This window comes from Condylura cristata, unplaced genomic scaffold, assembly GCF_000260355.1.
Source record: "Condylura cristata isolate star-nosed mole 26May11 unplaced genomic scaffold, ConCri1.0 scaffold00002, whole genome shotgun sequence".
Taxonomy (NCBI): Eukaryota; Metazoa; Chordata; class Mammalia; order Eulipotyphla; family Talpidae; genus Condylura; species Condylura cristata.
In genome coordinates, this window is record NW_004567103.1 from 60,084,950 (window position 1) to 60,109,831 (window position 24,882).

General features: G+C 38.3%; 1 protein-coding gene across 1 annotated transcript in view; it reads left to right on the top strand.

Annotated features, from left to right (window-relative positions):
* CACNB4 (calcium channel, voltage-dependent, beta 4 subunit) overlaps positions 1–24,882 on the top strand; it is a 127,196-nt gene that overhangs the window by 73,009 nt on the left and 29,305 nt on the right. The window contains exons 3-10 of the mRNA XM_012727362.1: positions 1,145–1,264; positions 3,505–3,627; positions 8,764–8,894; positions 10,987–11,063; positions 12,518–12,537; positions 12,743–12,823; positions 14,115–14,173; positions 21,923–22,032. Of these exons, the coding sequence (XP_012582816.1) occupies positions 1,145–1,264; positions 3,505–3,627; positions 8,764–8,894; positions 10,987–11,063; positions 12,518–12,537; positions 12,743–12,823; positions 14,115–14,173; positions 21,923–22,032 (721 nt within the window). The remainder of the gene's footprint in view (positions 1–1,144; positions 1,265–3,504; positions 3,628–8,763; positions 8,895–10,986; positions 11,064–12,517; positions 12,538–12,742; positions 12,824–14,114; positions 14,174–21,922; positions 22,033–24,882) is intronic.

A 24,882-nucleotide genomic window follows, 5' to 3' on the forward strand; every position in this document is an offset into this window, starting at 1 on the left:
AGCCCTCCAGTAAAACTTCTAACCAGAGCTGTTGTTCCAGGCTGCCTGGAAAAATCTGAACTAGGATTTTTTTTTACAGTAGGAAGGATCATCCTGGATGGAATGATATCTTTTATGGAGAGAGATAAAGCTTCTCTTACAGGCAGCAAATTTACAGCTACAAACAAACAAATCTTAACACTTCTAAGTTTAGAAAAATCTTTAAAGAGCCCATTCCAGCAGTCAACCATTCTGAAACCTGTATTTTGAAATGGAGAGCAAATTCTTAGCTGTACATAGATAAGTATGTACTTTACAAAGCTAGTGCATAACTATGAAACATGCCAAAGACACCTGTTCTATCAGTATATCCATTATGTTATCATCTGGGCAAATATCAGCTTCTAAACCTGGTTTAAGGAAATTGTGAGAATGATGTTCTTTTAACAACCATAAGACAAACTTGCAAATTTGTTTTTCACTTTTGAACTAGCAGCCATGGTTTCCATCTCTTCTGATAACATGAGCACCAGGTGATGATGGATGCCTCCACCTCTTTGCCACCTCTACTAGGCTGGGTAACAGTGTTGTTCCAGCAGACATAGTGAGCAAGCACAGCTACTGTAACACAGTGATTGAAGTTTTAATTGTGCGACAGTTCAATGGTATTGACATTGAAATTGGAAAATCAATGTACTAATGCAGGTTTCTGCTTTATTTTGTTAAAATCTTAGATAAATCAAACATCTGTAACCCAAGATATAGGAAGGTTTTAGCTCTTATAATTGGTTGAGTCTTTTCTTACTTTAGATGTATACATAAAAGAGAAAATGAAATGAAACTTCAGTTCTGTAAGTGAATAAAGGCTTAATATAAAGATAGCACAAGCAAGAAGAATTGAGGCTGGATTATCACAAATAATTTTCATTGTTGTTTACTTCCTAGCACTTAATCTAGTCAAAATATTTTCCTTCACAACATTGCTACCTTCTGAATTACTCAGGTGCATAACTATATCCTGTCATCCAAATTTATATCTACAATAGGCACAGAATGTACACATCATTCTACGCAAATGAAAAGAGTTTGCTCCAGAATACTGCTATGGATGTGACAATTTGAGAAGCTCCACCTCATTTAAACTATTTCGGGTTTTCCTTTCCAGGGTTCAGCAGATTCCTACACAAGCAGGCCATCTGATTCCGATGTCTCTCTGGAAGAGGATCGAGAAGCGATTCGTCAGGAGAGAGAGCAGCAAGCTGCTATCCAGTTGGAGAGAGCAAAGGTGAGGTTCTCCCCCCCCCCCACCCCTTTTGGTTCCAAAGATATCAGCTGCTTTGCCCTGTCTCACATTTTTGGGAAACATTTTATGATCATCTTGACAAGTTACCAGATTATAAAATTTTCTGATCTGTTCAGAATGTTCTAAGGAATCCACTTCCTGAAACTCTAACCCTTCAATTCATTCTTTTATATTTAGTTTGGTGGGGAGTTGTTGGCCAGCTTACATCTTGGCAGTTGTAACCACATCCAGTTTGCCACGAGTCTCTCCTAAGACACCAGCTTGCTCCACCCAGTCTTGAACCCTAGTTCTTGATGACATCAGCCTTCACTTCAGCCACACCTATACATGCTAGTCACCTGTTTTCTTTGTTCTTCTCTCTTGGTTTCAATGTCCAATCTCAAGTCCAGCATAAAGTTCAGTATCTTGAACAACGTGTAGAAGTTCAGCAAAAACAAGTCATACAAGACATTGTCAAGATAGACCTTGAGCTCTTCCACAGAGAAAGCCCTCCTGCCCCCATAGCAATCTCTGTAACCAGAGGAATCAAGAAGGGATGCTACATTTCTGAATATTAGAACCAGGAAAGTCACTAGAGAGTTTTTTTTCTATGTCTTTCAAACTTTTTTTTTTTTCCTTGTCAGTACAGATTGCTTTGTCAAATGAAATATTGTATACAACTTCAAAATATAAAAGCACAGTTCATGGCCTGCCTCTCTTCCTTGCTCATCATGACTGTCTCCTAGGAGTCTTTCTACTATTTGAAACTTTGAAGCTTCAATAAAGTGAATGCTTTCCCTTTTATATATTTATAGTAAAACATTTAAAAGAGCAGTAAGTGGACTACGATGCAGGCAAATGAGGTATCTTCATCTGCTTTGACACTTCAGATGGTATCTGTTTGTTTGGTGGAAGAGGGTTTTAGTCACTGTGTGTAAAGGAAACTGTGAGATACCAACTTGTCCCATTAGCAATAAATGACCCAAGAGCAAAGCAGGCTAGGACTGTAGAACCTTGATTATCATTTGTGCCAATTTTTCAACCTTTTTTGGGACTCTCTTTTGTGTCCATTGTGGTCACTTTAGCAGTGGCAGCACTGTTAGCTTTCACTGTGGTTTGCTTAGTTTCTATGAGACTGTACCATCCCAAAAGCACTTGCAAGGGAGGAATTTGTATAGAAAAAGTCAAAAACCTAAGTGCCAACAGCAGAAGAAAGTAGCATTTATTTCTACAGGAAGAAATACTGCAGGAAGACATGGATGGATTTGGAAGGCACTATACTATAAGTCAGGAAAAGAAAAACAAATACCCAATTATTTTACTCATGTGTGGAATGTAGAGGAAAAAACACAAAAGAACTGACAAAACTAAGCCAAATAGACTATAGGACTGAGGCTGCTAGAGGTGGAGAAAAGGTGGGAACAAAGAAGAAGGGGACCAAAGGACTGTGTAAAGGACTGTGGGTGCTTTGGTGGTGGTGTGGTGTAGTGACATACATCTGAGATCTGAGGTATGAAAACTATACCCTTACATTATATACAGTGTGGTGAGGTAGTGTTACCTCATTTAAAAAAAAATAAAGGAAATGTTAAATAACAGTACAATTGTAGCTAAATAAATCTAAATTTTACACTCAAATTAGCCAAAAGGCCAAAAAGTGATAAATAAATCTAACTTTTATCCTCCCACCCCCAAGAGTTCCAAATCAGCTTTTGTTAGGGAGAAGGTGCTGTGTGCAGCTCTGCTCATCCTGTCTAACCTTGACTGTCCTTTCTAGTCTTTCTTTTCTTGCAGGACAAGATACTCTACTGAGTAGAGGACACAGGTTTCAAATCTGATGCTATTTCAAAAGTATTATTTTAACCCCCGTCACCTTTTTTTTTTTTAAACCCAGTATACATTCATGGATCCCAAGGGTGGGGATATCTGTTATCATTTTCAATAGCAAACATAAGTTTCATGGCTAACAGAACAAAGCAGACTGCCTTCCATCCCTCTTCAGTATTTTAAGGCATAGTTCTTTGTTCAGAGGTGTTGGAAATACCTACAGGAGGTGGAAATGCTTGGGCTGATAGAACTGTGTCACTTTTAGTCATCTGTAGATTTCTCATTGTTGCCTGGGAATATAAAAGCCACTTGGATCCCTTTTGAAAAACCATCCTTATTGTCTGTACTATTAATTATCTTGTTTGTTTCAATATGAAAAATTTTTTTCCACACTTACTTCATGATTCTGTCCTCAGTCCAAACCTGTGGCATTTGCCGTGAAAACGAACGTGAGCTACTGTGGCGCTTTGGACGAAGATGTGCCTGTTCCAAGCACAGCCATCTCCTTTGATGCCAAGGACTTCCTACACATTAAAGAGGTAAATGGAGGACATTTTGTGTCCTTTAACTTCCACAAGGTCATGGCCAGCCATCAGCTCAGAGCTGAACTAATCTTAACAGGAGCCCTGAGAGACTGCCAGTGTGTTACCTCATTTAATTTGTTAGACCATCCAGATCCATTCATTCTCACTGAGACTTAGAAGCCTGAGATCATTGCTTGTGTTATTACACATTTAAAACATGGACTTAGAATCATCATCGGATGGATTTAGGACAAATCTGTGATCCTCTGATCACCTTTTAATCATCTTGAGTATAGCCATGGAAGAAAGTGTAAAAAGTAAGAAAACAGGCCCTCCCTGGTGGCGCAACGGGTTAAAGCACAGCACTGAGAATCTAAAAGCCGCTTCCGCATGAGTTCGATCCCCGCCTGCCCCGGAGGTGACCACATGGCGTGGCAGACCTCTCCTGACCGCCCGCTGCTCCCCTCAGCAGTGTACTTCGTTGATCTGCCTGTTCTGCTCCCCACTCTGTCTCTGGTGACGCTTCTCGCCGCCCCTGAGCCTCTGGCTGTACCCCAGTTCTGTATGCATAAATAAATAAATCTTTAAAAAAAAAAAAGTAAGAAAACATACTGAATTTGGGGGAAACAAAAAACTTAATAGATTGATCAGTACAAGGAGGACTTGAGTGTTCACATCTCAAAAAGTAGAATAATAGCATCAGAAATTTTCACTAACAATCTACTCATATTAGATATTGGGCAGTGGTGGGTCAGAAATGAAGGCTCACTATTGCCACTCCCAAGGAGCTCCAACTGTGGTGCAAGGGACTGATAAGTGCACAGTTTCTGCATAGGATGATGATCTCCGCTACAATAAAACTGGTTTGGTGTTATGGGAAAGAAAGAACAGGAGGGATTACCTAACTATGAGGGAGGCTCAGGAGCCCAGAAAATTCTCCAGAAACAGTGAAGTTTGAGGATGTTCAGGCTGGGGAGGGTAGATGTAGCATCAAGTGGAAGTGACAGCCAGGAGCAATGCAAACATATCTGGATGATGGTATGTACGGAGTGGTACAGGGGCCAGGTCAGAGGGGCAGGGGCCAGATAAAATTGGACCTTTAGGCCCGGACAAGAAGCCTGGACTTTATCACCAGGCAATGTGTTAGAGAAGAATTTTAGGTAAAGGGCAGATATGACTGTCTTGTGTTGTGGAATGATAACCCAGATAGTGGAGAGGGTGTCACAAAAGACTCAGAATTCTGGTAGAAAGAGTTAAGGGCAAATAGATAATACTGGGAAATTTCACAGGGGCAAAGAATACAGGAAAATGTGAGACAGAGGAAAATGAAAGGAGGCGAGTTGTTGTTACAGTTGTTCCAGATCCCTTGAAAGGGTGGAGAGTGGTGTCAACCAGCAAAGAAGGCAGAGAGAAAAGATGTTATACAGTGAAGGCCTTTCTGAAAATGTGAGCATTAAGCACAAACCTGAGAATGAGGAGGAGTCAGAATTCAAAAATCAAGGGGAAGCCTCCTAGGGAGAGCAGAGTATGTGCAAAGGCTCTGAGGTAGGAGAATTGTCTGGCACAATCAGATAACTGGAGAAAGGCCATATGATTGGAATGCATTGAGCTAGGAGCCTAGCAACAGGAAAAAAAATGTAGATACAGTGCCACAGTTGAGTAGCATCATACTGTGAGGGTGAGGCTTCAGATTTTATTCAAAATGTAATGAACAAATAGTGAGGGAGCTTGGGAGAATAGAAATCTCAAAGGAGATGTATCAACTACAAAGTTAGTTAGCTAAAAGGAAAAGACTGAGTCAAACATTTAAGTTTGAGTTTATACATAACATTTAAAACTGTGGCAAAGAAGTCACCCAAAGAGAGTAAAGGCTGAAAGAAACCCAAAGGAATTCCATCCTGGAGAAGTGGAATACAGGAAAAGAATTAAATAAATAAGTAAACAGAAAAGAAGAGGCCTGAGAGAGAGGAGTAAAACCAGGACAAAGAAGTGCATAGACATCAAGAAAGTAGAGCATCCAAAAGGAGGAAGCCCTCAACTACAGAGAATTTAGTGATATTTCACTTAACATAAGGAGTGAGAGGTGTCTGTGGTGGTGCAAGCATTAAAGTCTCAGTGCTATCAAGCTGTTGCCAGCCAGTATGGCAAGAGTTCAGTCCTGTGCCAGGGAGATAACCTACATGGTGCAGCTGATCTCTCCTGGCTTGCCTTCAGCAAGCCACTCTCCTCAGCAGTGTATTTTAGTAGATCCAACCTGTTTTGTTCTCCAATCTGTCTCTGGTGAATTTTCCCACCCCTTGCACCACTGGCCTATACCCCAGTTCTTGTATGCATGAATAAATAAAATTAAATCTTTAAAAACAAGAAGTGAAGAATAGACTGGTAGCATGAGGTGGACAATTGGATTGGTAGCCTGGTGGTCAGCGGTATGAAAGCGTTGAGACCATTGTCTGGAATTGAGGAGGCACATAAAATTATAAGAGATTTTCTTTCAAGATTGGAACTATCGGAGCAACTATACATGCTGATGTACAGTGAGGGAGAAATTGATGAAAAAGTCAAGGTTGACAAAAGAGTAAAGCTTTCAAGTCGTCAGTACGGGTGAGCTGCTGACACCAAGTGGAGGGGCAGCTTTTTGATAGAAAGGTGACATGGTTCATTGTAACATTCAGGAAAAAGTCGAGTGCAGGCACAGACAGATTGGAACCTGGGTCATGGGAAGCTGAGGAACTATCAACTTTTGGCTTCTGCTTTCTTGATGGTGAGGCAAAGATGTCTCCATCTATCTAGAAGACAAGGACCCTCACCTGCAGCATATGAATGGTTACATTCATTTTTGTCCTACCAGTCCCATCAAAAATGATCAAACTGTATTCATTAGCTGTTAATACCCAATGTTTCCAAAGAGAAGCAGCCCTTTAAAAGGTAAGACAAGTTCTCACACGTTCCATACGTGCTCACTCATATCAATGTTCCTTGCAGTATTTCTTTGCTTTCCTCTCCTTTACCATTCTCAATTTATCCTGCTAGATGCTTTTTGATCTACATGGTCATTGATCTGTGACTTTCTCTTCATTCTGACACTCTGGGAGTATAGTATTGAGCTGGTAACCCTATGTGGATTAGAGCTACTTGTTTTTAGGTCTTGAAAATATCTTAGGAAGAGCAAGCACAAATCATTTTAGGGCAATCGAAATGAGAAGGATTGGAACAATACTAAGAGGACCATGCCAAAAATTAGTGCACGCTCCTGGAGATCAACACATGGAGATCAACACATGGATGAGCCTTTCCGCTCATCCATTCCTATACATTGTTTTAAGTACTTACTCAGTAATGAAAAGCTTAACTGCTTAGAAAAGTTCCAGTTCTCCTTATCAAGTACACCAAATGACTAGCTAATTAAGCTCTTGAATGTACATAGCAACTTTCTCCCAAGTAGCCTCAAAGAACTTTCATTTACATTGAGTCAGATTCTCACTGTGCTTTAGTTGTTTCCTAGAACTAAGTTAAAGCAGAGTGGGATGTTACATTAACCATTTTAGGAAGTGCTTTAAGGTCACTTGGGTACCATTTAATAAATTAGCGTTCCAGTGGGTTAACTTAATTTCAGGAAATAACTCAAGTGCTAGGAAACTATGACTCATGGTCTGTTTTGTCCCCACCACAGTAAAATTTAGATTCCAGACCAAAGATTCTAAAAAGGTCCTCTTGCCTTTTGTTAATTCCAAAATAAACAGGCCTGTTATTTCAGGTCTGTTATCCTGAAATAAAAGTCAGGAAGGTAGGGGAAACTAAGACCTAGATTATTCAAGATTTTATTTTAGGTCAACCCACATTTCATCAGTGCAATCTCATACTACATGCCATGCATGCCTGGCATAGGAGCTGTGTGCATAATAAAGGCAAATCCCTAAAGCATATCCTTTTGCTCTTGAATGTGTGGCTGTTAATCAGTTTTATTAACTTTCACAGAATTTCATGCTGTGGTGATTCAATGAAACCATCCATTTCTCCTTCACACAGTGCCAGTGTTGTATACATTTAAATTCCACTTTTCTATGAGCTAAACATTCTGATATATATGTATGTATGTATGTGTGTGTGTATATATATATTATATATATATATGAAACATATATATATGAAAAAAATAGATATATTCCTTAAATCAAAGAATAAATGAGTCATTTTCCCCAACACTAATAAAGACAGGAATGGAAGTTATTGAAATCCTCTCTGGAGTACGTGAACAGACTGATAGCTCTGCTTTCTGGAAGTCAACCTAGCTGAAACATTTTTGAGGCAAGTGACATGTAATAAATATGCCATCTAGCCTTGATTCAGTAGATTGCGAATTAAAATGCAGGTTTGCTGAAATAGGACCCCGCTGATGGAGTCTCACCACATTTTGGCTGACTTTATGTGGACTTGTTTCTCATGTTTGCATGCTATGGTGCTTTATTTAAATGGAAGTCACAGCATTCTTGTTGCACTTCAGGCCATGTATAATATGCTTAGCCTTTGCAGAGGTAGGTTTCTTCAGGTAGTGAGGTGGAGCTTAATTTGCAAACCTAAACTTGGAGTATTTTAATTCTTCCCCAGTGAGAGTTGCTTATAGACAATCTTGTGGAATCTTTACATAAAAGCTTTTGACAAATAACAGATGAATGAATATATTTCTTCTCAGGTTTGCTTATCTTGTCTTCCAGAGTTCCAATTACAGTGATACTTATTGATTCTTATGAAGCCTATTCCTTAAGAATTAACTAGGACTTCTTGAAAGACTGAAGGAATTTGAGGTTAAGACCTGACTTTAGCCCATGTATTGGCAAGCTGCAGCCCACAAACTGACTGTAGCTGCTGCCTTCATCGTAAAGAAAAGGTGTATTATGAGTGAGCCATTCTTGCTTACTTGTATGTTTAAAATCCTAAGTATTACTATCTGAAATTTTAGAGAAAAAATTTACAGAACCCTGCTGTAGTCTATGAATGCATATGTATAAGTAATTTCTATGTGTAATGTATGATACATAATATAGTATATTACTATATAGGATGAATAGAGTTTTATTCACCTTGTCCCTTGAAATTAGATAATAGAATATAAGTGAATTACTACTGATAATGAGCTTTATTTCTGCATTCCAGAAATATAACAATGATTGGTGGATAGGAAGGCTAGTGAAAGAAGGCTGTGAGATTGGCTTCATCCCAAGTCCTCTTAGATTGGAGAACATACGGATTCAACAAGAACAAAAAAGAGGACGTTTTCATGGAGGGTAAGGCTCCTTCCAATCTATAAATTTTTGGGGGGGGGAGGGGGCAAGAGGAGAGTAAGAAAATAAGGTGATACTTTCAGATTTGCTTCTTGTAAAGTTTAAAATATAAACTTTTAAAGTAAAGGGCTTCTTTGTGTACAAGTTGTTTCTGAAATTGAGACAGAGGGGTTTCAGATTGTTTGTTCTCTCCACTGCATGCACCTCACCCCTATGACATCAACATGAACTCTGTAGTAGACATTTCTGCAGCCTCAACAAATGCTCCTTTGAACTGAAGCATTCCTCCATGAGAGTCAGAGGGCATCCTTTCCCCATGGGATCTTGACCTCACTTGCCAACAGGGTTCTTCCTGGTTAACTTTGAACTTGCAATGCCATGGAGCACGTCATTCCCTATGCTAGTAGGACCTTCTCCCTCCGTGGGTTTTTATAGCATCTGCTATCTGTTGGTGATGGTGTGAACGTAGACTAGATGAATCAATTTCTAGTAAACTAATTAAGTAGTCATATGGATCTTAGAGTGCAGCTATCTAAAGGTCTCAGGAATACAAGCAAAGTCTGAGCAATGAGAAATGAGAATCAACTGAGCTGGCATATATTGTGAGCCTATTATGAGATCTTGATTTGAGATGTGTAATTATGTTTTCAAAAACCTAAAAAACCTGTTCTTCCTCTTGACTCTTAACTTTACATTTCTATCATACCCTCTTCTGTTTCAAAACCTCCTCTGTTCTTTAGGGACTCTTTTGCCTTTGTCATAATTGGATCCTCTTAAATATTAATAGGAGATCTCGAAAATAGTTATCCCCACTTATAGTTGTCCATATTTTAAATTTATATGGCCTACCTGAACTATTATTATTAATCCCCTTTTTTCCTCTTCTCTAAACCTTTTTGTTTCCCTTGCTGCGCCCTGAGCACATCAGGAACACATGTTCCTGCCCCAGGGCCTTTGCACTTGTGTCTCCTCTTACTGGGAATTTGTCGTTCACATTTCTACCTGATCCCTCCTTCGTCTGCTGTAGATCTTTGTTAAATATCACCTTTTTAGTGACCTCTTTCTTGGTACACAAATTAAAACTGTGCCCATTTCCCTTTCCTTACTTCCTACCTCTCCCCCTGACAGTTTTCTCATTGCAATTATTGCCATCAGAATACTATATAAAAGCTATTCATCTTGTTTGCTACAGATATCTCCCACTAGACTCTGTTACTAAAAAGGAAGGTGTTTCATTCCTTTTCACCCTCACTGTTGCATTCCTGACAGTTAAAACAATGGGCATTAAGTAAATTTTTGTTGAGTGAAATAACCAGTGAGTTAACATTTCTAAAGTTATTATTTTATTGCTATCGTTATTATTGTTCCAGAATAGTATTAAACACTTTTGAACTAAATATTTACCTAGAAGCAGGCACAAGTGCAAAGCCAAGCGCTCATACACATAAATCTTATTTTTGTCTTTATACCAACCCTGTGAGGTACAGCTTCTCCTTTCATAAATGGGGAAACTAAGACTCAAAGACATAATTGGATGTATCAAAGCTCCACAAATAGTAAGTAACAAAGCAAAAGTGAGAAATCAGATTTTGTTCCTACCATTGAAAGGGAGGAATACTGGAGCGGTAGGAATGTCATCTCTGAGGACCCCATGGGATCCTAGTGCTGGTGGGCTGCAGCCAGATACTAGTAATCTTCCATTCCATACACAGCACTTGTGACAAGACACTTACTGCCCCTTCTTATTTCTGACTTCCACGTAATCACTTTTAAGAAGAAATGCTTCTTCCAGCTATGCTGCCTGATTTGAGCTGTGTTGACTTCTGTCTAGTGCTAGTTAACGGAGCAGTTCATAAAAAACATTTCTGACAGTGGTTCATTTGCCTCATTTCTGCACTGAATAACTAGGAGAGATATTTTAGGAATATCTAAGAAAGAAAACATTTGGATAGATTCTTGAAGTTCTTCTTTATTGCAGGGTCTATTGTATGTTAAGTTATTTAGTAGGATAAAAGCCAAAGAAAGCTTTGTACTCTTCAGTTCTATTTTCAAGGAGTCTGGGGAATGAGTCTTAAGTTTCTTTCCTATAACCTAGGAAATCCAGTGGAAATTCCTCTTCAAGTCTTGGAGAAATGGTATCAGGGACATTTCGAGCAACACCCACATCAACAGGTGAGGATTTTAGTTAAATTTTTAAGGAATGCATTCCTTTCTTAGTAATTGAACATGAATACAAGAATTTTTACTAATTTGCAGATAATTCAAAACTTGGCTTAAATATTTTCCTACAGGCATTCCATTGCTCATTTGGTTTCTATAGTGATTTGATTTACTTATGGCCTAAAAATTCAGATATTTATAATTAAAAAAAAAATCTTACTTATCCCCAGAGGCAGTCATTGTCCATTGTGTTCAATGCAAGTTCATTATTCCTCCCAAGAACTCAACAGACTTTAGCATGTAGAAAGTATATTAAAAAGAAAAATAAAAGGTATAGATGCTCAAGAATATGCTCTGTTCCAGTCTCTATGTGAAACTTTAGGATGTGTTGGTGTTGCCTGGGCTATGAAAAGTGGGTGGCTAAAGCAGGAAATGAGGTTGGGCCCAGATGACTTCATTTCTTTTATATAGAAGACAACTGAGCCTTGGAGTTAATGGTAATGAAAGGACATTATGGAGAGTTGTACATTTGGAAGTTATGGAGATATTCAAGTGGGAACTTTTCTTCTCACATTCCCTAACTCCTACAGGCTAATTTCATTTATCTAGTCTTACCAATTCAGAATGACAAGTCCAACAATTTCTTGTAGCCTACCGTAATTGCAAGATACTTGGTTGGTTCTGGGATAGTTCTGAGTGTTTGGTTACTGGTTTTTGTGAATCCTTCCTGATCTCCAGAATTCTGGAGTTGCCTCTAAATGGTAACCCAGAATGTCTGGATTACCTCTAAATGGACTGGGCCTACTTGGATGACAACAATACTACTTTCATCAGATATTGAGTATATTTTGCCTCGTCTTTATTCATTAAACATTTAGCACATTCTCATTTTCATTATTGCAAATAGGAAAGAGTGGAGATAACTGGTTATAAACCTATTTGAAATTAATAGTAACAATAGTAGGGAAATATATGCATAATCTGGAAAATGGACAAAAAGACTTAAGAACACACAAAAAATTGCAAAATTTTTTCATGATTCTCCAAAATCACAAGTGATAGAGGTGATTACTATGTCTGCTCAAGTTGCTGTTCCAAGTTTCCTTTCATCAAATTTTATCTACTCGACTTGTTCTCAGCTACTATGTATGTTTTGTCCATCAGGGGGATAATCCAAGATTCCCAGCTGGCCCAGAACTCCCTATACTGTTATGAATCCCTGCCACCCTTCCTGCCCAGCATGAAATCAGAGTGTTAGTCATTTGTGCAGGAAGGAAGTGGTTTAATTTTTTCATATGTCTTCAAAATTGGCTTGTTTGGGATGGAATAATAGAGTAGTACTTCACAGAGTGGGTGATAACAAGAATTGCAGGGACAAATTAGTACAGTCTTCCATCTTTTAAAATCATGTACTATCATTTACAAAGATTACATATTTTGATATGGCTTTCATTGTTGTCTTTTAGCAAAACAGAAGCAAAAAGTGGTAAGTTGTGTTTCCTTTTTAAATCTATCATTAAGGTTCCTGTCCATACTTGCCTGCAATGCTCCATTTCAGTGACGCAATAAGGGATGAGCCTTGGTGGGGACCTGTGGTAATCGTTCCTCATTTGACGTGAGAATCACGAATGCGGTGGCTTTGGAGGAGGCGCACTTATTCTCTGTCACACATGTTGAACCATCTCTTTCAGACGGAGCACATCCCTCCTTACGATGTTGTGCCATCCATGCGTCCGGTGGTCTTAGTGGGGCCGTCACTGAAGGGTTATGAGGTACAAATATCGCACTGTTATGCTTCAGTCTTGGTTGAGAACCTGGGAGACAGCCTCCTGGGGTTTGCTCCTTCAGGGCCTGTTTACATACAGGAGCAAGTGGAGCCAACCCTCAGCTAGTAAGGTGGTTGGGGTGGGAGGGGTTGGGGAGGGCAGGGAATGGCCTGTGTTTTCTTCCCTCTCATAAAGTCCTTTATACGTAACGCTGTTCGGAAAAAATCCCCCTCAAAACATTGGTAATGGGTTGTGATCAAAAGTTTGGTCTGTATTAAGAAAAAAACCTAATCTCTTTCAAGTGCTCCTGTGATTATTAGAAATAATCAAGTATGAGCAGCACAAGGGAGCACATAGCACTCTGTCAGCAAACCTACATCCTCAAAGCACCAACAATCTGACCTTGCTTTGTGCTCAAGACACAGCTTATTCCACCCAGTAATTCTCCACTTATTTTAAAGGCTTTAAGAAGGGTGGCGAGTTGCAGGCATGGGTGGCAAAACTCCAACGAAAATATTACTGAATTTCCTAGAGATTAAATACTACTATAGGAGAAGGAAAAGAGTAAAGACTTAGATTTCAGATGTTGCTTTTTTGACTGTGAATTTAGGTCAGAAAAAGTGGGATGGGACATTAAAAGCTGAAGGTAGCAACCTCAGGGCACCTCTCCCACTATGCTACACAATGTCAACACATCGAAGGCTCTCAGAACACATGTTAAATGAACTGATGACTCTCTAAGATTCCCACTCACCTGTCTCCTTCCCTCTTCCATTTCCTTGCCCCCTCACCCCTCTTCTCCCTTCCCCCTCCTCTCATGGTTGAACGTCAACAGACCTACAGAATGGGCCACAGAAATCCAGCTCTGTGCCTAGAGAATGTCCACATATATAGAATAACAGGACAGCTGAACCTAGGTCTGGCCTGAGTCTCCATCTGCCCCTTGCTGGGGCCAAGCACAGCCGGGCATGCCAAGAGCAGGCAGCATCTGCACATGAAGCCAGCCTAGTCTGTTCTGTTAGCCCCTTATGAGAGAAGAAGGTGCCCTGGGTCTAGTGAACACTGCTCACTCACTCCACAACACCCTGGGAGAGAAACATGGAGGGGAACTTAGCAACTCTGAATGGTTAAGTATGAAAACACCTTCCACTATTTCTACCCTACCCCTTGGAGAAGATTGGCTGTGATAAGGTCTTTGCTCAGCACAGCGCCCCTTCCTTCCACCTCTCTCACTTTTGACTTCTTTCTTTCTCTCTGCGTGTGTTTGCCTCATTCTTTTTTTCTCACCTCTGTGAAGGTTACAGACATGATGCAGAAAGCCCTCTTTGATTTCCTGAAGCACAGGTTTGATGGGAGGTGAGACATATATAGATGTTTTTGTCTTTTTTTTCCTTTAACCAAACGTGTGATAAACTGATGTGTGGTTCTCTTTCTAATGACTGCAAAAATTCTCTACCTGGGAAGAGTATAGTGTGAAAACCTTGAATATAAGATGTTATGAAGTGTAGTATTGAATCTCCAAAAGAAAAGGGGCTTTAAGGAGGAAAAGAATCTATTTGTTTAATTGAAATGTTTGACTTTATTTTTTCACATGTTAGTAAATTCATACCATATTATATTAAAATATAAACAGGGGGAGTGCACAGGAGTATGGTGATGGCACACGGGTGAACTGGTGATGGCAAGTCCGCAGGGATTCCAACCGAGATGGAAAAAGGCACGAAATGATGTGAAAATAAGCTATTAGAATAAAAAAATATATAAGCTATAGCTGATAAAGAGCTACAGTAATAGCAACTGGGTAATAGCAACTATGAGAGAGAAGAGTGTGTGTGTGTATAATAGAACTATACATAATAAAGTACTGAATTTCCTCAAGAGTATAAGTAATATTTTCCCAAAGAGTGCAAGAAAAGTCTCCCTAAGTAACTATTTTGTAGGGAATAATAGTTGTTTGGATGTTTAGTATTGGGTTTCTTTTTCAATTAGGAAATACTTTGTTATTTTATATGTATTCTATCATGGCCCATTATCAGAATGGCTCTGTTATTGGCCATCAAATAGTTTCATTAATCAGTTTGTAAAAAAAAATGAATTTCTGCATCTTGTAGAAAAATGCTAAAAAATCCATTTGACTCAATATTCAGTATTCAGCTCTTTCACAATGCATAATACTCTCTATATAAAAATAATAACATGCAAAAACCTGAAACCTTTTTAGAAATGAAGAAAACATAAATATTATGTACTGAGAAGCATGGGTGAGTACATCCAACTTACCAAATATTTAAGTATTTGAAGGTATTTTTTAAAAAATATTGTTAAATATCTTCAAATAGATTTTAATAAACAGCATATTAAGAAGAAAATGAACCTGATTAAGTTCAAATTGTATATATTTCTCAAAAGAAGAATCTGTTGGATATAGTGTTAAAATATTCATTAATTTCTGGGACTATTTTACAAAGAAGATCAACTGATATTTTAGCTCTAATAATTAAGATTTTATTTTATGACTCAGATTGCTTCAGCATCACTTGAAAATTGTTAAGTACATTAGTATCAGTATAGGCTAGGTGGCCTTAAAAACAAACTTTTAAAATGTATAATGATTCAAACACAGTGGAAGTGAGTTGTTTCTCGTTTAACTGTGTAACATGGGTGTTCCTCAGATGGGAGGGGATGGGTCCTTCAGCGTGAAGGTAGGACAGGATAATACCACACTGACAAGGCACACATTGATTCTCACATTTCACTGCTTAGAAATTGTTCTCATGGCTACACCTAATTGCAAAGAGGCTGGGCAGTAGTCTAGCCATGTGTCCAGGGGGAAAAGGAAATAGATTTTGTTTAACAAATAATCACTGCCACATTCTTCTAGTGGACACGAAGTGCTAAATAAGAAAGCCATGGTTTTATCCTATCCCTTTCTTATTTTAAGAAAGATGGGCAGTGAAGTCACTTAAAAGAAAAGTGAAAACCACTGGATACTGGAATATGGAAGTTGGAAGGAAATATAACATTTTTCCAACAGCCACAGATCAGAGATAACCAAGTTCTGTTTGGAAACTGGCAATTGGGAATTTACTTCCTAAAAACACATTACAAACAACTAAGCTATGTGTCTTTAACTTAATAGTGTTGGTCATGTTCTTGTCCTCTGATGACCCAGAAACAATGCTTTGCCATCACGCATGTCTCCATGGATTGGAGGCAGCTAATGTGCATGGCTCGGTTTCCTGTGTCCTTGGTCTCTCTCTCTCTCTCTCTCTCTCTCTCTCTCTCTCTCTCTCTCTCTCTCTCTCTCTCTCTCTCTCTCTCTCCCCCTCTCTCTCTCTCTCTCTCTCTCTCACACGCACACACACACACACACACACACACACACACACACACAAACACACACACCCTTCAGCTATGTTTGAAGCCACATAGTGTTAACCTATTGTAAGGAAGTTCTGAGCAATATCTATTTTGTCACCTCTTAACAACTCCCAAACTGAACAAATCCCATACCATAACACAGCCTCAATTTTGTTAGATTAGTTGATCTCCACAGAGCATCCTTAATAAATGACAATGTAATTAAAGGTTTGAAAGGTAGCACCTATAGAAAGAAGAAAGAAGCTGTAATTTAGTAAAGAGAAAGTGAGTAACTTAATTATTGCCTTCAGGAATGAAAATCTGGGTTCTTTAATCCTGAGGACCAGAAAAGGAAATGCATTTAATTAAATCCTGGGGCTAGTAGAGTTATCTGCATCAAGCACTTATACACTGTTAAAGATGATATAAATAGAATTAAAATTTCTATGCCAAGTATTTCAAGGGGTCTAATGACACAGATGAAGATCTGGAAGAATTAGGGCAGCAGAAAGGTAATAGATAGAGAAAAAGACTCAGCCCCAGGGAGAACTGAGTTAGAGTAAGATAGATATTAAAGATGGGAGTAGGAGATGGACTTGCTCCAAATGAAAAGATTCAAGTTCAGCAGAAAAAGCAATAATGAATTCATTGGTTCAGTATATGGATACTTTGATAAAGAAAAAGAAATTTGCTTATAGTTTTGCACTGACTCACATGTCTACTGTGTGGGGAATAGCCTTACATTTTGAGCTGTGACAATCTGCTATGTTGTGTTTTACCAATTAATAAAAGGAGAGAAAACCTCAAAAAGTCTTTAATTGAAACCAGCCAAGGGAACAATTACACAGAAGGCTTTAGCACAGTGATACAGCATAGACAATATGTTCTAATGGAAACCTACTCAGTGTTTCATTGACTGAATACAGTAGATTAGATAAAATAGTCAGGAGAAAGCCTTTTTATTTTTATATTTTTGGAAAGAGCCAAAAAGGGATCGTTTGGTGAAGAGGTTTTCTTCTTCCATGCTGTTTTTCACACCTTGGTTAACAAATATTTCAATAAATTGTATTAAAGTTTAAAAGCTTGACTAGTTCAGAATCATTTACTTTTTGTTTTTTTTTTAATATACCTTAGAAATTATTTGAGTCACTTCAGAGCTAATTATCATGCATGTTTATTGCTATAATTCCTATTATAGAACCCAACTATAATGCATGTAAGTAAAACAAAAGGCATCATATTACATAGTTTCTGAGGGCCCTCTGTGAATATGAATATATGTATGTGAAGGGTTTTTTGCAGCAAGTGGGCATATACTAAGTAAGCCTAACAAGAAGCCTTGTTGGCGCCAGCCTCGCAGGACAGAGTGAATGCAGATGGTATCGAACTTTATAATCTTCACTTCATACCACAAATATTCATTAAGAATCATCCTTTCAGGTGAAGTTTGTTTTGTTGGTTGAATCTATCACTCATAGACTTATTAGCAAGCATTCAGACCAAAATTCGTACCAAGTGCAATTTGTTGAGATAGAATAATCATTTCAAATGTGAACAAAATTGTTACTTTAGGCTTTGGGTATCAGATCAGCTGTATGGTAGTTATCAGACACCTTGTAAATGACATGAACATGGCCAGAAATCCTAAAATGAACATTATGTAGCTTTTATAGACAGGATGTGAAGCTAGAAGGAGACACTAGCCAGGGAATAATTTAAAAAAAAGAAAGGCTTAGAAAAAAATTTTTGAACAAAAGAAGATGAGAATACAACTTAGGGAGACTCAAAGAGATTTTACTTATGGGTAAAAGGAAATGAGAAAAAAATGAATGCTATCACAAATCAGCCAAACTCTGCAGTAATAAAAACAACTTGTTGTTTCAATTAATGGAAAAACAATATAGCACCTTCTTTTCATTATCGATACTATTTTCTTACCATCTTCTTTTACTATCCTCTATTCGAAGGCAAACTTAATAAGTGGGCACTCAAATACTAGAGATAATGAATGCGTTAATGTCAAGTATGAATATTTGAATGAGGAGGCTGATAATAGTGCATCTGACCTTATCAGTCCACTTTAGAAGTTATATAAGTTTTATGGACTCTGGGGGTGAGAGAGTTCTTGATAGACTGCCAACTTCTGAGAGATACAAAGAAACTGACTTGTTCAAGTCTTCAAATTTCCAAAAGATATATTGTATACATTATATATGGGCTTATGAACCCAGAAAACTATGATTAACTATTTTAAAAAGTATTTTTTATTTGTTCCCTTATTGCTCCTAATAACAGCTCAGTGAGATAGTTTGGCAAAGCTACTGTCACTGTTTTATTGTTAGGATACTGAGTCTCAAAGAATGGTGTCTTGCCTATGGTCAGACAACCAGCATGAGAAAGATTCAGGAAAAATCTTCACATCTATGTATACACTCTATCTCTGTTCTCTTCACAGTGCATTATTACGCTATTCTATGGAACATTTTTTTCTGTATGAATATTAGGAATTTTTAAATTAATGTGCTGCATTATCAGTTACATCAAAGATAATGTAAGGAAGGATCTTAGAGCTGTTCCGTTAGCGGCATGGACATGCTAATAATTTTGTTGTGAATATGTCAAGTCATCATTGAACATGTTATCTTTGTACAGAAAATCAGAGAAAACTATTAATCCTAGCTCATGATGGATTGCAACAATTTTATGATGAATTCTAAAACAAAAGTAGCAACAGTTGGAGTTCAGATTCACTAGATTTAGAGAATGATTTTTGCTAGTTTTCAGTGATATATTTTACAATAACTAGTCACTGGGGCACTGAACTTCTGCTGGTCTTTTATGAGCTTACCAATAATTTCTGTCAATTACTGAAATAGAGATGCATTCTGAGAAATGCATTCTTAGGTGTTTTTGCTGTTGTGCAGACATCATAGAGTGTAACTACATAAACCTAGATAGCTACGTTTCTCTATATTGTGTGGCTAAGTAGGATCAGTCTTATATGAGTCCTGTCCTAGACCAGACCATTGTTAAGCAATGCTCGAGTGCACTGACACTGTGTCACAGGAATATTTCCCAAGGATCTTTATAGTGACCTTTACCAGACAAGATGCACAGAAGTCTGAAAGACACCAAAGGGTGTAAGTATAGCAAGTAAAGAAGTAGAAACGTTATTACTTGAAGTAAAAAAAGTATTTAAACTAGACAGCATTCAATGATGAGTGTAATTACATTGCTGAGAAGTCATTTTTCAAAAAAGGTTTGGAGTTGGTATCTGATTTTGATAATAATAGGAATTTTTTTTTTCATAGGAATAGAAATTCTTTTGTCTTATTGAAGGGTTTCTTGGGCTGTCTTTTCTCATGACCTCCCTCTGATATACCTTATAATAGCAAAATGTATTTCATTAACACATAAAACAGGAAAAGAATGTTTATTGTCCACACATCTTCTTCTGTTTTTGAAATAGATAAAGCTTTTTTTTTTCTGATTTAGTTGTTCTATTTTTTTTTTAAACTTTGGATGTATTTACAAATCATAAAGTATGCTTATAACTCAAAAATAAGAGTGTGCCTCCATTAATAATCTCTTCCAATTGTAAGCAGCAAAGGTTACTATTGACTTGTATAGAACTGGAAATTTTTATTTCCACTTAAAAAGAATAGAATCTTTGACCCCTACAAAAGTTATTCCAGAAAGTCAAATTCTGTCCCTAATCCAATCTTCTCTCCAGACATATAGTTGAATTGCTCTAAAACTTGACTGTTTGTTTCTATCTAACAACTCCATTCTGAAAATACAAACAAGCTAGAAACACAAATACAAAATAAGCAAACTCTATTCTGTAAATAAAGAGTGTTTTGACCCCAAGGACTGCCTGTAAGAGTTTATGCCTTATTGTAGCAGCCCATTGAATGATGAAGACTCAGATTTGTAGTTCACCGGACATTAACCTAATTTAAGTCCTGATTATCAAATGCATGTGGACAAGACCAACCACTGCCTGTGCACTGGATATCTTGTCTGGATAGTTAGGGTTTCTGAAGAAGAAAACAAACTGTGAGAGAACTGTGAGTCAAATCCTTGCCTGGTGCTCATGAGCCTGTGTACTGACTTTCTTAACCCCTCACTAACCATGTGGAACTCTCTGAGTCTCAGTTTTCTTCTTGGTAAAATGACGAAGTTGTATTAAACCAGTGTTTTCAAGGTCTTTTTAGCAGTTGAACCACTTTTCACAATAAGATAATCTCTAAAGCCCCAATATAGAAACAGAAATGCAGAGGTGTGTCCTGGCACCAAGAACAGGAAATGAAAATCCTGCTGACTCAGCCCCTTTCACTGCCCTCAGTGGTCTCATAGGTATTTCTTGAAACTCTTGATTTCTGAAAAAGAAAGTTTGGGAAGATCAACATAAACTAATTTATTAGGTTCCCATATTTCTTCACGACCATCTACAGCTTATAATTACAACACAGTGAACAAGCAAGGAGTAGTTAGTTTTAACATGGCATTGAACTTTTACACAGCCTGTTGTTTTAAAGAAGTAATTTCCAACCATTGTGAAAAGGACTATTCAAATCTCCCCAAGGCTTCAGGCCACTGAAATCTGGTGAAGTCTCCTGAGAGTGCTGACAGTGTTGCCCCAAAGAGGTGTGAAATGACATATAACTCAATAGCTGTTAATAACTCTACCCTCTTCCCAAAGAAGCTTGAAATGGAGGTGGATGGGCGCATTGAGTATAGAAGGTAAGAGGTGCTGCTCTCCTTGTCTTCTCTCTGGAACTCTGCCAAGCTCTGAAGATAAGAGTGGAGAAAATTCCATGGTGGTAAAAAATGGCTTAGAGAGGGATTCTTTGCTTTCTACAGGTAGATAGTAATCTGAAGTTAAGCAATTCCATTTTAAAATTAGTAACTTTAAAATTGTGAATTCCAGAGACTCATTTGATGAATCACATGCAAATAGAACCCTCTCTCCATTTGTGGGTGATGTCTTCATCCTATTCTCTTGCTTGGTTATAGGATACTTTCTAACCTCAAAATCTTGCACAGTGCTGCTATTGCCCTCAATCATAGTGTCTTATGACTCCCACCATATACAGTCACAATTATATCCAAATATGCTGAAGAGTCTTGTGCCTGTAAAAAAGAAACCATATTTTTTATATTCTTAGAAATGAAACAATCCTTTGGGCCTATGGAAGAGTGCTTTACGTATCATGAATTAACAATATTAACAATAGCACAGGAATGCAATATTGCTACCAATTGGTTGATTGTCTTTGATGGTCAAAATGAAGAGGATTTCTCCTCTTTACCCCCACACTGAGGTGCCCAGGCAGAGTATTTGCAGGTCCTGAAGCTTGGTCAAGAGCAAGTCATGTGTGAAGTATGGGGAATTTATATTGCTGCTTCCTAGAAAGAGCATGGTTTACTCATATATTTTGATTCCCTTCTAGAATGGTGTGTGTTAAAAAAAAAGAATTCAGCAAGACAGATGATAGTGGAAAAGGAGCTGCATTTTTTACTGCAGTTGTTTTTGTTAAATTGCCAAACCCTTCTTCCATCCTGCTCTGCTTGTATTTTAACACTAGCCAAAGTCTGTTTATACTTGTGGCCAATGTTTATTATATTGTGGTCACACTGTAGTATGTAAAGTGGTTATTAAGTACTGTGGTTACAAATCACTTGGAGAGAACTGTAACATTTTTACTGGCTTCTTGTTCTGTTCTGTGTTCCTATTCCTAGGATATCGATAACGAGAGTGACAGCTGACATTTCTCTTGCTAAGAGGTCTGTCCTAAATAATCCCAGCAAGAGAGCAATAATTGAACGTTCGAACACTCGGTCCAGTTTAGGTAAGAGGTTCAACTGTGATACTTCTTTCAGTTGCGCTTTCAGACAGGGATGATACATGTTGTTTGAATGTCATTTCCATTTTGATCTCCCTTCTAAATGGGGAAATGCTGATTAACTGAGGAGAATGACAGTCATAGAGGAAGATGGGATCAGAGTCCTGCAGCAGCCAGAGCCTCCTCTCTCTCAGCTCTAGTCAATTAGCTAATGAGTAGGCTGGTAGGGACAATCCTCGACATGTCTTCCTAGTCTGCTACTGGCTAGCTATGTGAAACAACTCATGTCCACTTTTCCCATGCTTCTCATTGAGGCCAGTGATACCTGTCATACCTGAGTCACTGCTGGCATGAAAGATTGCACGAAGTCAACTGTCATGAGTGACAAGGATGCCAAATTAGATTGAAAAGGAGATGTTTTACCTTCTCAGACCTTTAGAAGAAAGCTAGATCACAGTGTTCTTAGTGTTGCTTCTGCTGTTTGCTGGTAGTATAGTCAGATCTGCAAGTGGAAATTGCAATACCATTAATAACATGCAGGGAGTTTAAACATGTCTTTTCTGGAGCACAAGTCAGAAAGCATCCTGAAGTTCACCATCCTGGAGAAGACAAAAATCAACATATGTGGTTAGCTTCATCGAGTCTGTAAAAGCAAGGTGGTGAAAGACTGAATCTCCAACTACAGAAGGAAATCCATGTTTCTGATGAATTACAGCCTTCATCTCAAAAGCCTATTTGTGGTTTCTGTGATTGCCCAGAGTGGTGTAACTCACTTATCTTTTTTTTTCTCATTCACATACTGAGAACAACTCAGAAAGATCAAGCTTTTCTATGTCACTACATTTTTTAAAGTACCCAGTTGAGCTATATAGATGATAGAAATCTTAAAGAAAAATGCAGGATCTCCAAGGTAGAGTGCCAAACATCCCATCAAGAATCTGTTGAAGGCTTTGCTTTGACCCTGAACCAATAATTGTCCAGGTTGAAAAGAGGCTACACAGTATGACCTTGATATTCTGGCAAACACTGGCATCGTGTTGGATAGTTACTATGTAAGAATATGCTAAACATACCAATTGGAATAGTTGTCAGCACTTGTGTGGGCAATGTCCCAGACATCACTGGTTTCTTCTTTAGTCCTATATTTAGAGCTTCACACCACTCTTAAAAGCATAGCATTTTGGGCCCTCCCTGGTGGCGCAATGGGTTAGAGCGCAGCACCGCAAGCTAGCTGCAGCTGCTTCAGTGTGAGTTTGATACCCCAACCCAGAGGTGATCTACATGGTGTGACCCACCCGTTGCTCCCCTCAGTAGTGTACTTCCTCCATCTGCCTGTTCTGCTCCCCACTCTGTTTCTGGTTAATCCTCTCGCTGCCCCTGCACCGCTGGCCTGCACCTCAGTTCTGTATGCATAAATAAATAAATCTTAAAAAAAAAACATAGCATTTTGTCATTGAGGAGATAACGAAGGCACAGTTAACAATAGTCAGATTAGGTAACTGAAGTCAACTGTGATGAATGACAAGGATGCCAAATTAGATTGAAAATCTAATAAACAAGCACCTGTTCTCTGCTGCCTTCCACTCTTTTCATTCTGTACAGTGTCTTTGACTTTTTAAAAAAAGATTTATTTATGAATACAAGAATGGGGTACAGGCCAGAGGAGTGGGGGGTGAGAAGCTCCACCAGAGGCAGAGTGGAGAGCAGAACTGGCGGACTGACTTTTAACCACTCTTCTTCTGATGTATAATGAGAGGTTTAAAGATACTTAAAAGTATAAACTTGGTTACTTGACTACATTAACCCTCTGTACCAGCCAAGGGTTTGTGATTATTCTTTAAAGTCATTTCATGTCATCTAGCCACCTGTTGTTAGAGTCAGTGGAGTGAGTAGAGTTAGTGTAAATATTGAGTTAATAAACAAGGTCAACTTACTGGTTTTCCCGTTTACTTTTTAAAGTCGTATGACCATAACTATTAGAGTATATTTAATAGCAATTTATATAAACCATTGTGTGAGCCTCTTATGGCAGTTCTTTACATGCTAATATACACTTGCATATTCTTCAAGTGTTTACTGACATTTTTTATGTGTCATGGGTTAAGCTGACTTAAGAAGTGTACAAGTACAGTTAAAGTAGCTTACCCATGAGCAAGCAGAAAGAAGGAACAGTTAAAAATACTTCAAGACAATGAAATTATAAGCAAAGAGCTAAGGGTGTAAAGAAGGATAGAAAGTAAGAGGAATCTGAGAAGATTTCACATAAGTTATATTTGAGCTCATTCTTCAAAATAGATAAGAATGTACAAAGATGTTAACATATTAAAAAAAAAAATCTTTGTTGGGCCCTCCCTGGTGATGCAACAGGTAAGGACACAGCATATGCAAGCTGCCCGCAGCCACTACAGTGCAAGTTTGATCCCTGGCCCCAGAGGTGGCCCACATGGCGCGGCAGACCTCTCCTGACCCGCCTGCTGCTCCCCTCAGCAGTGTACTTCTTCAATCTGCCTGTTCTGCTCCCCACTCTGTCTCTGGTGAATTCTCTCACTGGCCCTGCACTTCTGGCTTGTACCCCATTTCTGTATGCATAAATATATAAATCTTAAAAAAATAATCTTTGACAAGAACAAATAGTTTTTGTATAACATTCTAAGTAAAGAAAATGGGAACCATGGCTTGAGTGCTATAGGAGATTGAAAGAGCAGCTGAAAGTATATTGGGGGCCTAGTGTACCTTGCTAAAGAGATCTCTGAAATAGAATCCATAAAATGTTACTTTTAGAAGCTACTAATGATTGATACATCTAATTTTTTTCCTATGTCAATTTAACTTGAAAATTACAGATTTACAGTTGGC